Raw genomic sequence first — 13,485 nt, forward strand, 5'->3', positions numbered from 1 at the left:
TAAAAACAGAAATAAAACTTGACTTGGTTCAGCTTTCAGTTGAAAGGGCCCAATCACTTATCAGTTTTGAATTGACAAGAGTGGCTTCTTGTTCTGTTTATTTTGTTCTATTTTTGTCAAAAAATGAAATGTTCAACTGAATTTTGACAACAGGAATAAAAAAGAGCATTTAAGTCTAATATTCTTACCAGTTCCTAAAAGTGCTGATAGGCAGAATAGAGGCCCTAGTCCTGGAGGAAAGACTCGCAGTCATTTCTATGTTATAATAGACAGCTCCTGAGGTGTCTTAGAGTCATGTTTTCTAATACCCCTATCATTCCTAAGTCAAGATTTTCAAGGCCCAAATCATATTCTGTGATTGTAAATAATGCCTCTGATGTTGTCAAGGTCCTATATGATTGGGTGTTTTCTTGGGGTTTGAGAAATTACTATATTTGAACATTTCTTTCCAGAAGTACCTTCCTTTGGTGTGTAGAGAGGCCCCATCTCTGAAACATTGCGTGTAGACCCAATGACAAGTACCTCATCATATGCGATTGAGATTGGGGCTCCCCTGGAAAAGGTTGATCCCTGGGAACAAGGAGGATTGAGTTGCAGTGGCTCATGAGTGCTCTTGTATAGTTTTAAGTTGTTCCTTTTCTTAAGCAATGTTACCTAGCATCCTGCTTCCTGCATTTTTATCTGGGCATTCTACCTCTGAGTTACAACCCCAGTCCTATTTTATTTATTTTATTTTTTTATTTTGAAACAGGATCTTGCTAAGTTGATGAGACTGGCTTCAAATCTTAGATCCTCCTATCTCAGCTTCCTAAGGCACTATAAAGGCATGTGCCACCATACCTGGCTATCCTGCGTTTAAAGTGAAGGATTTTCTTAACTATGCAAAACTAGAGTATATCCTAAACACAATACCACAGCAAAATTTATTAAGTAATACATATCTTAAGAAATGAAGTATATTTTAATAAAAATTCCTCAATTTTTATTTTATTTTTTAATGTTTCTGTTTACATAAGCATCGGGCTTATTTTCTATGACTTATCTGGGCCTTAACTTAAAACAAGCAGTTCACTTAATGAATATTAGAAATCATCACATCTCACTTAATATAAATTTGTTCTGTATATTTTAACTATGACAGCAATTTGACCAATATTTATGGAAAAAGGATTTAGTCTCAGTTGGGGAAAGCCTGAAGACATCAGTTGAGGTCAGTATTTAAGTACAAAATTGTACCTGCCAGCCATTTAGAAGCAATCAAAACCCCCAAACTCTGCCCAAGCTTAGCTGCTGAAAGGACTTGGCTAATTTTTTGTCACATTTGGGAAATGGATGCTGAAACTGCACTGTGTGCTGATTGGTAATGTTAACTCTGATACATCAGCTCTCAAAATGCTAAAATGAAGCAAAATTTCACTGATCTTTGAATGACAATGGACAATTCTTCAGTCTTTGATTTTCAAGTAAATAGAGGTTGTCTAAATAAGAAATAAAAGATGACTATGTCATCAGGGAACAAGTAATGCCATGTTCTTTTTTGTTTTGTTTTGTTTTTGTTTTTTGCGGGTCTGGGGATAGAATCCAGGGGCATTTGACCTCCGAGTCACATCCCCTGCCCTATTTTAAATTTTATTTTGAAACAGGGTCTAACTAAGTCGCGGAGGGCCTCACTAAATAGCTGAGGCTGTTTGTGAACCACGATCCTCTGGTTTAAGCCTCCAGAATACTGGGATTACAAGCATGTGCCACCATGCCCAGCTTTGCCATATTCTTAACAGGTTCAAAACATTGTCTGTGGCCAGATTCATAAAGTTTATAAAAAGATAATGGCGATTTTTTTTTTCCAAGAGTTGGGTTGGGTGCCTGTACCTTTATTCTAAGATGCAGGTTGAGATGGAATTTTGTTTTTTTTTTTTTAAATCATAGACTAGTGCCAGAAAAGTGTGCACACTATTGCTGAGGGTTCTGGACTACTTAATATTGGCCTAACAATTTTCTATTCACTCTCACTTTTTTCTTTTTTTTTTCAAGTATAATATCATGAAGAAAGAGAAAAAAGTGAATAGTAGATTTTGTTTTGTTTTGTGGCACTGGATATTGAACCCAGAGGCATTCTAACTCCTAACTACAACCCCAGCCCTATTTTGTTTTTATTTGGAAACAGAGTTCTGTTGGGTTGATTTTATTTTTATATGGAAACAGTCTCACTACTTACTAAGGCTGTCTTCGAGCCTGCGATCCTCCTGTCTCAGCATCCCAAGCACTGGGATTACAAGTGTGCACCACTACACCTGGCTCAAGATTATATATTTTTAATGAATAAAATGGTGTAATTTTGTTCTAATGAACTTCTAGCCACTGGGCTGCATTTAGTCCAGATGTTCATAAGTGAACAAACTCTGGACTAAAACAAGACACCCAGCTTCCGTGTTAAAGTAGGAGAAAGTTGACTATTGTCATGACTCATGTGACCTGGTGATGGGGGTATATTCTGTGGTGTGTGTCTGAATATGATTTCATCATTGTGCAGACATCACAGAGTGTACTTATGCAAAGGAAGCTAGCTACAGTGTCACTAGGCTCTAATCTTATCACTATCATATATGTAGTCCAATTTTCACTAAAATTTCCTGACACACTACATGGCTGTAAAACATTTTGGTAAATACAGTAAACTAGTCCCTTACCTGCACAAGCAAGCAGCCCAGACAAGTACTAGAACCATTATCATTAGTATCCTTTTTACTGATAGATTTGGAAAACATCATGGAAAAATCTACTACCACTCAAAAGATTGTGACCATAATATGAAATAAAGTATTAGAAATTGGCTTATATTACTTATTTAAGATTTTGTGACTTCTTCACACTTCCCTCTCCCCATATATATTTAATTTTGATTTTTTTTTATCAGATCTTTGACTCTCCCCAGGTCAGAAATAAATAGTATTGCCATCTTGGGTTCTGTATCCTAAAGGTATTGACTAAGATAATTCCTAATTAGGAGTTCAAACTCTGGCTCATTTAAAATAGTTTACCTGAATGTCAGTAGGATCAAATAGAAAGAGGCTGCTGTATTAAAGCCAGTATGAACTATTCAATCCTAATTCCCTATCCCAGCTAACCATGACCCCTTATATTAGCCACCTAACCTTTCTGTGCCTCTGGTTTCTTATCTACCAAATAGATACAATGATGTTTTAAAAATACATTATGATGATTAATAGATGAGAGAATTCTCTGACAAGTTAAAAATAGTATTCAATTTCAAATTGTTATTAATAATGTAAGACATGTGAAAATACAGAGATAACTCTGCTTACCCAGCTGGCTGTGTGGAGAGGTGTCCTGGATAAACATGTGGTTGCAAATCATTCTTTGAGCCCTCATAACCATAAGCACTGCCCACCCCCATATCTACAGTTGAGTAAGGGAATCGAGTACGGGCTCACTGGGTGATGTGTGCGTGTATGTCTCCACCATCTTGCATCCCACTAAGATGTATGAATACAGTGCACCAATAAAAATTATTTTAAAAATCTAGGTTTTGCTCTCATAGGGATTACAGGCACAGACTTGCAATATGTGAAAGGCTGAGATATGAGCTTTGCAGAGTCAAGGCCAGCCTCAGAAATTCAGTGAGACCCTGTTTTAAAAGTAAAATATTAAAAAAATGCTGAGGGGTATAGCTTAAAGATAGGACCCCCTGTGTTTAATCCCCAGTACCCAAAATAATAATGATAATCCAGGCTTGGGCGGCCCAGGTTATTTGCAGTCTCTTCATTCTTCTGTTAAGTAGTTACATGCTATAGTAGAAGAGCTGACATTTTTAACCATGCTACCCTGGCTCCTGTCATGACCTGGCCAGCAGGGGCTCGGAGGCCTTCAGGAGTCCTTAGTGTGTCACACTCGAAGCCCTGTGGCTGAGGGAGAAGCTGGGTCAGTCTGCTTCCCCCACAAGTGCCTTACACTAGTATAATGAGTCACTAAATTATACACTTGAGGATGGGAGTATGAAAGAAACCTCCTCCGGTTTTGGGTAAGAGAGACTCTGCTCAGTGCATTGAGATCTGGTACCTGCTCTCAGGGTTCTGGCCTTTGAATCTTCTTGGATGGGCCCAAGGACAAGGCTGTTCAAACATAGCCTGAATATTATGTGGTTAATGCCTGGCAGAGTAAGCACTTTGTCCTTTTTAAAATAAATTGATGAATGTGAACTGTCTACTGAGTACCTACTTTGTCCTCAGTTGAGGGAGATATATGGAAATATATGACATAGTCTCATACCAAATATTGTCATTTACTCCAGAAGACAAAACATGCATACATGAAATATTTGAGCATTGAAGTGAGATTTTTTAAGGGCTAGAATAAATTATTTCAAGTCTAGGGCTATAAGACTTCAAAGCAGTTGGAGATCAATAAAGAGGTATCCTAGGAAGTGGAACTTGAAGTAGATTTGGAAAGATGGATGGGCTATGGCAAGATGAAGGGAGTGGGCATTTCAATGAATAGCATCTAAAATGTAAATAGGCTTTCTTTTGGGTAATGGAAAATTCTGGGAGGTATCTAAAACAAAACAGAGTTATAGAACATAATATGTTACAATATGACCTATAAAACTATCCAAAAATACATACAAAGATATATACAGAGAGATATTGATGGCCTGAATAAGCAAAAGTTGTGAAGCAATTTAAAATCCATCAGTAGGGGAATGGTTAAATAACTTATGGTGCATTGATATCATGAAATATACTAGGAAGAAATTGAAAAGAATGAAGTAAATCTTTGTGTGCTGACATAGAAAGACCACAGTGAAAAGACCTGACCGTGTATTAATGGAGAGGATACATTTATGTAATATCTGTTAACTTTTAAAATTGATTTTAAAAAATCAAAGTAGTGCTTCAGGAAGATGAATGTGATGACATTGTACTGAATTGAAAAGACAGTGATTGGAAGTGAAGAGGGATGTTGGGAGACATGCACAGGAGTTCAGATGCCCAAGGCCACGGTGAAGACCTGAGTGGTAAAGAGAAAGAGAACCAGAGACAGAAATGCTGAGGGATGATTATAATGACTTCCTGGCAGACTTTTAAAATGGAATAAGAAGAGAGAACAGATTTTTCCTAGTCTAAGCTTGGGAAATACACCTGAAATGTGATTTCTACCCACGGGAACAGACCCATGTGAATAGAAAAAGTTCTTTAAGAAATTCTTCATGTTTTGTTTTTTAGGATGGAAGAAACAGTACGAAACCTATTGCAGAGTCAAGGACCTCCAGGAGAAGAGACTGTTAACGTAATGGTTTATCAGGTACACCCTGTTTCTAACTTTGGGCTGGGTACTAGGACCTTGCTTTTCTTGTTGCGAACCCTCCAGCCACTCCGGTTTGAAGAATTATATGCTGTTTATTTGAGTCTTTCATTTATTGAACTTCTACTTTGAAACAGATCACAGATTTGATTGTAGTAAGATGCAAAAAAACCCAAAAAATAGTGAAACTTAAATCTAAAGTCATTACAGTTCCCTACAGTGGGGGGCTACAGGAGAGGTGTTCACAGCATTCTCTGAGTAATGGTCTGATGAGATACAGAGTTTAATGAAGACACCAGGGGAACACAGAGGAGCTGTATGCTATGCTCAAGAATTTGGTCTTCCACCTGACAGTGTGGAGTCTGAAGAGGCTAGTGAGTAAGTAGCCATTGTTATAGCAAGTTATTATCCTCTCCTGTTGGCCCTTATCTCATGATTCTCTGAAAGTAGCAAGGTGCCAGGCTAGCAAGCAGGACATCTAATCTGAATATGGTCAGAATTGGTCAGGACCTTCTTATAGATTGGGAAGGGAAGTTTAACACAGGTATTCTTTATAGATAGTTTTAGGATCTTTATTTTAAAAAAATGACTCAGAATCACAAGTAAAGTCCCAAAATTCACTATATATCTCTACATGGTAAGATTAAAAAAAACAAAGGCAAGTAAATAGAAATTTGAGATACTGGGTAGCCCTAGGCTTTTGATGTCTAAAATGTAAGTGGGTTTGGGGACACAAGCATAGGAACCCAGCTGTGAAAATAATTTTGCATCAGTTTACTTGAATTTATGAATCCAAGGTTCTACAGTCTAATGTGTTTTGAGGATGACTGGAAGGAATCTGGTAATTAAAGTCAACTTACCATACATAGTTTTGAGATCTTGGAACCATTAGCATGAAGAAGGCTTTGTCCCAAATAGTTTATTCTTGAAACATGTGTGGGCAGCTTTATGAAGATGAGGATGATCATTCTTCATCACCTGTGAGTAAAGCCCTAGGAACTGGCTCGAACTCCCGTAGACTAAATTGAAGTTAGCTTCATATAGGTGGCAGAAAGGTTGCTAAAATCCATCCCTCGGGAGAGGGCTTAGTTTCTTTCTTGAGTGGTTGTTTTTATAAAGAGAATGCATGCTCAGCTCCTCCCACATGTGATCATTTAAAATTAGGATAAAGATTGAAGTTCTCCTAATTCCCATTTTTTAGTATATTTGCTTTGGTAGAAATTTGGGGTACAAGTTCAATGGTTTTTTTGAAACTTAAAGGAGTCATATGAATTTGAAACATTGGTCATTTGTTCCCCCTCACAAGTAACACCAGGCTCCATTAGAACTAAATACAACATTGCAAGTGGGCTTTCTCCAGTCCCCTCACTGTAGATTTCTCATCCCGATTCTTATTTTCTTTGGATCCATTCCCCCCCAATCTCTTCACCAGTTATTACTTAAATGTATAGTACAGATACTTAACCATCATCAGAATTCAATTTGTTAAACTAGAAGCTATTTTGAAAACAGACACACTGATAAAAATATCTTTTAAAAATATTTCCCTTCCATAACCTACTCTATTGGTCTTAGGAAATCAACTCTTTCCTCTAGAGAGAAGAAAATTTGAATAAATCTATACAGGAAGGATGTTTCAGTCATTGTTAAATTGGCCTTAGGCCCTTTATCTGTTAAATGGGAGAATAATTGGGGTTACATGGCCTATAAAGGCCATTTAAACATTGAATAAATCTCTTTTGAGGTTTTTTTTTTCCCTTTGATGTATTGGGGTGGAAGCCAGGGGCATTTTCCCTCTGAGTTATACCTCCAGACCTATTTTTAATTCTTTATTTTGAAACATGGTCTCACTAAGTTTCAGAGGGCCTCACTAAGTATCTGAGGCCAACTGAAAACCCATGATCAGCCTCCCAAGTACTAGGATTACAAATGTGTGCCAAATCACACCTGGCTCATCTTTTGAGGCATAACCTTGTGTTGTGGGAATTCAAGAAACCAGAATACGAAGAAGGGACAATGAGCTTGGTGACACTGAGTCCCAGGCAGTAGTAGTATTCAAAATATGGTTTACTGCATAGAATGCATGAGGTCCTCGGTTCAACTCTCAGCATCACAAAAAAAAGGATAGATAGCTAGATATAGATAGATAGACAGACAGGTAGGTAGATTAGATGATAGATAGATAGATAGATAGATAGATAGATAGATAGATGGATGGATGGATGCCTCATAGTAGCAATATAGATTCAAAGCTTTTACCTTCCTGAAGCTGAATACTGTGTTTTGGGCAATTGCTGTGAACTTTACTACTGTATCATTAACATATCTAACTCAGATTTTCCAATTTGCATAGTTTCTAGGCAAAGAAGCTTAAAAGAGTCATATGAATTGATGGCCCTTATCCCATGCTTCTCTGACAATAGCAAGGTACCAGGCTACAAGCAGGACATCTAATCTGAATGTGGCTGGAATTGGTCAGGACCTTCTTACAGATTGTGAAGGGAAGTTCAGCACAGGTGTTCTTTATAGATAGTTTTAGAACTTTTCTATGTAGAACTTGGCCTCTAGGAAATATGGAATTGCTTTCATTTTCTACTAGGGTAGAAGAGTGTGTCCTGGATCTTTTATCATTGAGCTGTTAACATAATAGCAGAATAATAGCTTCCTGTTTTAGGTCCATCCTAATTGCTTTACATGCATTGTAGGGGGTCGTGCTTTGTTCAAGGAGATTTTCCCTGAGGATCTCACAAATGTTTCTTGTACAATTTATAACTTGCCTGATTCAACATGGATTCTCTCGAAAGACAATAGATGTTTCTCTTCAGGAGATTTCCCACCATGTGGAAATCAGTGGTTGCAGTATTCCAGCCTTACCATTGTACAGTTCTTGACTTTTTATTTTTAAATTAGAGAATTTACATGATTCCAATTTTTGTGCATGAAGTAATATGAGTAACTTTTTGTGACCATAATTTCTAGTTAGCCTAGTTCAGAGTCCTATCAAATGTGATTCCACTATAGCTCCTTCAGTCTACACAACTTTGTCCTCACAGCTATCTTCACTGTACCAATATGGACATAAGTGCTCAGAGCAGTGAGAACTTGCCTGGGGATGCACAGCCAGGTAGCCTATAAAGGATTGGAACCCTGGCTGGTCCAACTCCAGAGCCCCACCTCTTAGGTTAAGGCATTATGGAGGGATAAATGATGGGACCCAAGTTCCCCAGCTCCTTAATATCCAAGTTGGGACTTGAAACTGGGCCTTCTTAGTTTTTATTTAGAGGTTTTTTCACCCCTCCATCATCTATTCATTCACTAATTCATTCAAATAGTAGTTATTTACTTTCTTAGACAGTTTATTATCTCTTGATGCTGTAACAAAGTTATTGACTTAACACAACAAAGATCCATTCCATTATTAACTTTATAAATGAAAAGTCTTGAAGTGTTGTCATGGATATCTTCTTTCTGGAGGTTTCAGGGTAGATTTGTTTTTGTGCTTTCTCAGAATCCAGCATTCATTGCCTTGCATCTCTTTCACTCATCTTCAAAGCAAATAATTCCAGTCTCTAATTTTGTCATCATATTTTATTTCTCTCTCTTGCTTCCCTCTTATAAGTATCATGTGTTTACATTGGGCCCAACTGGAGAATCCAATAATTTTCCTTATTCTAAGATCCTTACCTTAAGCTGGACATGGTGGTGCATACCTCTAATTCCAGCTACTTGAGAGACTGAGGCAGAAGGATTAAAAGTTTAAGGTAGCCTTAGCAACTTAGTGAGACTCTGTTTCCAAACAAATTAAAAGGAAGGATTGGGGATGTAGTTTGGACAAGGTCCATGGTTCAATCTCTGGTACTTTATGTCCCCCACAAAATAATTCTTGACTTGATCAAATCTATAAAATTCCTTTTGTTATAAAAGGCAAAATTTTGCAGGTTTCAGGTAATAAAATGTGGACATCTTTAGAGATAAGGGCATTAGTCCAACTATCACATTTGAATACACACTGGCTTGGCAGTAATCAGCAGACACAGGACTAAGTTGCAGGAGTGCCTGAAATAGGTTCCTTGCTATAGGATAAAGAGGGAAGGCACATAGTCACATACATTCAGTGGTGTGCTGAAAGCCAGAATAGAAGCTTGCACAGGTTCTAGAACAGAAAGGAGTATGCTGTCAGGCTCCCTGCACTGTTCTCCCTGGAACCCTACTGCTTGGAGGGCTTACTCTTGATATTTCATTTTCCTTTCCCTCATCTCCTATAATGGACATGAGAGTCATCAGCATCCTTCTGAGTCCCAGGGCCTTTATTTCTCAGAAAATTTTATGTCCCTAGTGTTTCTAGACCAACTCTGATTGTCAAGTCACATATGGTGGGTTTATATTAGTTTACAAATCATTTATACAAAATAGATCTCATTTTTTTGCCAACATCCTCAAAAATGGATATTTTCATGTTCCTCTTAAGACAGATGAGGCTCATAGAGGTCTGCTTGAACTTTGGCAGAGACTAAGTGCTAGAATTTGAAATAAGTCACAAATTTTTTTTAGATGAGACACATAGAATTAAACTGAACAAATTATCTGTGGAATACTTTATGGTGGGGTGAAATGTGAGCACAGTTTAAAAATCTGAGATTGCAATATCACAGTTTTGAAATCATAGAAAAAAAAGCTCGGTGTGGTGTTTTGCATGCCTATCATAATCTCAGTACTTGAGAGGTTGAGGCAGGAGGATCACAGTTCAAGACCAGCCACAACATTTTAGTGAGGTCCTCAGCAACTTAGCAAGTCTCTGTTTAAAATAAATAATTAAAAAGGGCTGGAGTGCAGCTCAGAGGTAGAATGTCCCTGATTAAATCCTCAGTAGTACACACATGAACATGCATGCACACACATATACCATATATATGATGTGTATTACTTTACATATGTACATATTATATATACATATATACTAAACTGAGATACATTAGTAAGCCATAAAATATCTGACTTCCATTTCTCCTGTGCAAGAGACATGTGTGAGTGATAGAGACATTGCCATTATGTTCAGGAAAGCTTCTACAAGACCTGAAAAGATTGTCTATAGAGAAGCCAAGTGAAAAAATTGCTTTCTCCTGTTTTGTTTGGTTTTCCAGCCTTCTCTCTAGGTGTTTGGGGGTTTCTTATGTGTCATTCTATATATTTTTGTCATTTCATTAAGTTAAGAAACACACTTAAAAAAAAAAACTTAGAAAGCAGTTGAGGAAATAGAGCAACTAGTTGGAGAGGGAGGCTTTTCCCTTCATCTGTCAACATGCATGCACATGAGAAGCCTGGGTGAAATGTCCTTAATTGTAGCAGTGAGAGTGGATTGGCCACTTTGCAGGCTTCTTCTGCACTTCTTCATTGTAGCCCTTTTACTTCCTCTTGTTTCTACTTTTCTGTGGAATGTAAATTGAATCATACTAACCAATGTATTTAGGAAAAAATTGCACATTAGCAAGTAGAAATAGTAACTGGGGTGTAAAAGACCCACATGTGTACATAGCTTTTGCCACTAGCAAGAATTAAACTGAGATTTGGGACTAAGTTAGGGCTCATAATTATAAATGTTTTCAGTCATGAATACTCAAGTTGAAGTGAGCCTGGTATGAGAAAAGCACCTGCTCCATAGCGGCCATGTTCTACTTGTCCACTTTTGATAAAAGAATAAATAGAAGCCAGAGTTTTCATATTATTTATTGATGCATTGTACTCATACGTCTTAATGGGATAGAAGGGTAGAGGCATACAAGTGCACATCACTCATTTAGCCCTGCCTCACTTCCCCAGCCATTTCTTCCCCCTTTCTCCTTCTCATGTTCAGCTTAGTGACTGACCCTGATATATTTGAGAATGAACATCATGTGCATTGGGGAGTTTCCTTCTTTACCCTCCCATCCCCGCTCAGTCAGATCACCTTATTTCTTCACCTAAGGTTTATCCTTCTTTGTCTAGAGTTCCTTCTAGGAGAGCTATGCTCTCCCTAGCTTCCACATATTAGGGAGAACATTTGATTTTTGAATTTTTGTGACTGACTTAACAAGCGAAAGCTTTGCTTTTGAAAACCATTTCATAACAGTCACAGGTGACTTAATGGCAAAGGAACAGTAGGGAGTAGTGGTGACTAGGGCACCCTGGAGTGCCTCTGTCTTCTGTACAGAGGACACCCATAGCTCAGCTCTCACAGATTCCAGTGACCCAGAAATACAAACTAGTGAAGGGTTGGGTGTATTCATTTCGACTCACCCCCCCATGCCATTTTGGCATGGGGCTGTATTTCTATTTTCTGTATTTCTATCTTTCTAATAAACTTCTTTAAATCTTCAAAAAAAAAAAAAACTAGTGAAGGGTGATGGCCATGTGTTTCAAAATAATATGAAAATTAATATTCAAGAGCTTGTATGAGAGATATCTAAGCCTTAAATTATGGCTTTTTAAAAAATCTTATATAGAATGGAGAATAACTGAAATGTGTGCTAAGCCAAGGGCAGCCCTTAGATAATTCTTTCTAGGATTTTTTTTTTCTCTTAGAACTTTAATATTTGGATGACTCTCTTCCCAATCTTGTCATGCTTAAACAACAGAAAGTGTAGCAAAGAGCACCTCTATCTGTCTGACTCACTGTCAGCCAGCACTTCCCTAAGCACCTACTATGTGCCAGCCACTATTCTGATCATTTTGTGTGTGTGAGTGTGTGTGGTACTGGGGTTCCTGGAAACCCTTCTACCTCCAGGCTTCACTCCCAGACCTATTTTATATTTTTATTTGGAAACAGGGTCTCTTAAGCCAGTGAGGCTGGCTTTGAACCAGCACGATCCTCCCGTCTCCACCTCTCAAGCATGGGGATTACAAGTGTGCACCACCACACCGGCTATTCTGATCATTTTACAAGGATAGGTTCCTTGAATTTCCATAAGAAGACACAAAAGAGTTACGGTTTCTATACAAAAGAAAATTGAGGTGCACAGAAAAGTTAAATAGCTTGCCCGAGGTTACACATTATCAGTATTAGGTTACTTGAGCTCTTAATTGGCAGAGTAGGCTGTCATAAAAATGGAGTGCAGAAACCCTGTTGAGTGGTTTTCACAGTGAAAAGCTCAAAGAAGCAGACAATATGATCAGGAAAATTATAATAGTGCCCATGCTTGTCCACTTCACCATATTATTCTATCTTCTTGCAGAGCCTGAGCCCTTGTTTCCAGTACCCATCTTTAATATTTCCAAAGATGATCTATACTAAGTCATTGATGCCTCAGTCTGTATTTAAAACAGTATAGTATTTTACCAAGCTATTCTCACTTTCTATAACCTAATTGAGCATTAAAATTGCTTTTTCTTAAATATTTTTTAAGAAGATTATTAGGTATGATTAAGCATATGGTACGGAATATTTTCTACTTATCATAAAAACTATGTTATCAAATATATATGTATTTCTTTTCTTTTGTGGTCACAGAAAGCACATCACATGATCTGAGACCTTCTTCATCGAAACGTAAACCAGCCTGGAAGAAATGTTAATTTGTCACAAATTATAATTTTTATCTAAAAAAGTAGGAAATGTTTTTACTTTTAACTTCAACTTTCTCTTTCCCTGTTCAAAAATTTAAATACACTAAGCTGGATATGGTGATGCATGCGTGTAATCCCAGCATTTGGGAGGCTGAGACAGGAGAATTGCTGTTCACAGCCAGCCTCAGCTACTTAGTGAGGCCTTTTGCAAATCAGTGAGATCCTGTTTCAAAATAAAGAATAAAAAATATGGCTGGGGGTGTAGCTTGAAGGTAGAATGCCCCTAAGTTTCATCCCCAGTACCACACTGACAAATCACATTATTAAACAGTGAACTAAAAAAGAAAGCTTTTCTAAGATATCCCAAACTTCTAACTTAATGGCTTTTTTCCCCACAAATACACATAAGCACTAGGCAAAATTGAAATGTTTATGATTTTCAATGGCTAGAATGTGCCTGACTTATTTCCAGTTCTTCCCAAACTTGAATGAGTCTCAAAATAACTTGAGGGACTCATAACAGAATCAGCTAATTGGACACTTCCTTGAATCTGCTGAGTTAAAAGGATGAGGGTTGGGTCTCTGCTTGTTCTTGTTTAAAGTTTGATCTTTTTTGTTCTTGTGGTC

The 13,485-nt window shown here is 37.6% G+C and overlaps 1 protein-coding gene across 1 annotated transcript in view; it reads left to right on the forward strand.

Moving 5' to 3' along the window:
* NCKAP5 (NCK associated protein 5) overlaps window positions 1-13,485 on the forward strand; it is a gene marked incomplete at both ends in the record, with an annotated part of 891,793 nt that overhangs the window by 544,784 nt on the left and 333,524 nt on the right. Inside the window, one exon of the mRNA XM_080689066.1 lies at window positions 5,241-5,319. Coding sequence (XP_080545192.1) covers window positions 5,241-5,319 — 79 coding nt within the window. The remainder of the gene's footprint in view (window positions 1-5,240; window positions 5,320-13,485) is intronic.

Source organism: Muscardinus avellanarius, assembly GCF_963383645.1.
Source record: "Muscardinus avellanarius genome assembly, chromosome: 2".
Lineage (NCBI taxonomy): Eukaryota > Metazoa > Chordata > Mammalia > Rodentia > Gliridae > Muscardinus > Muscardinus avellanarius.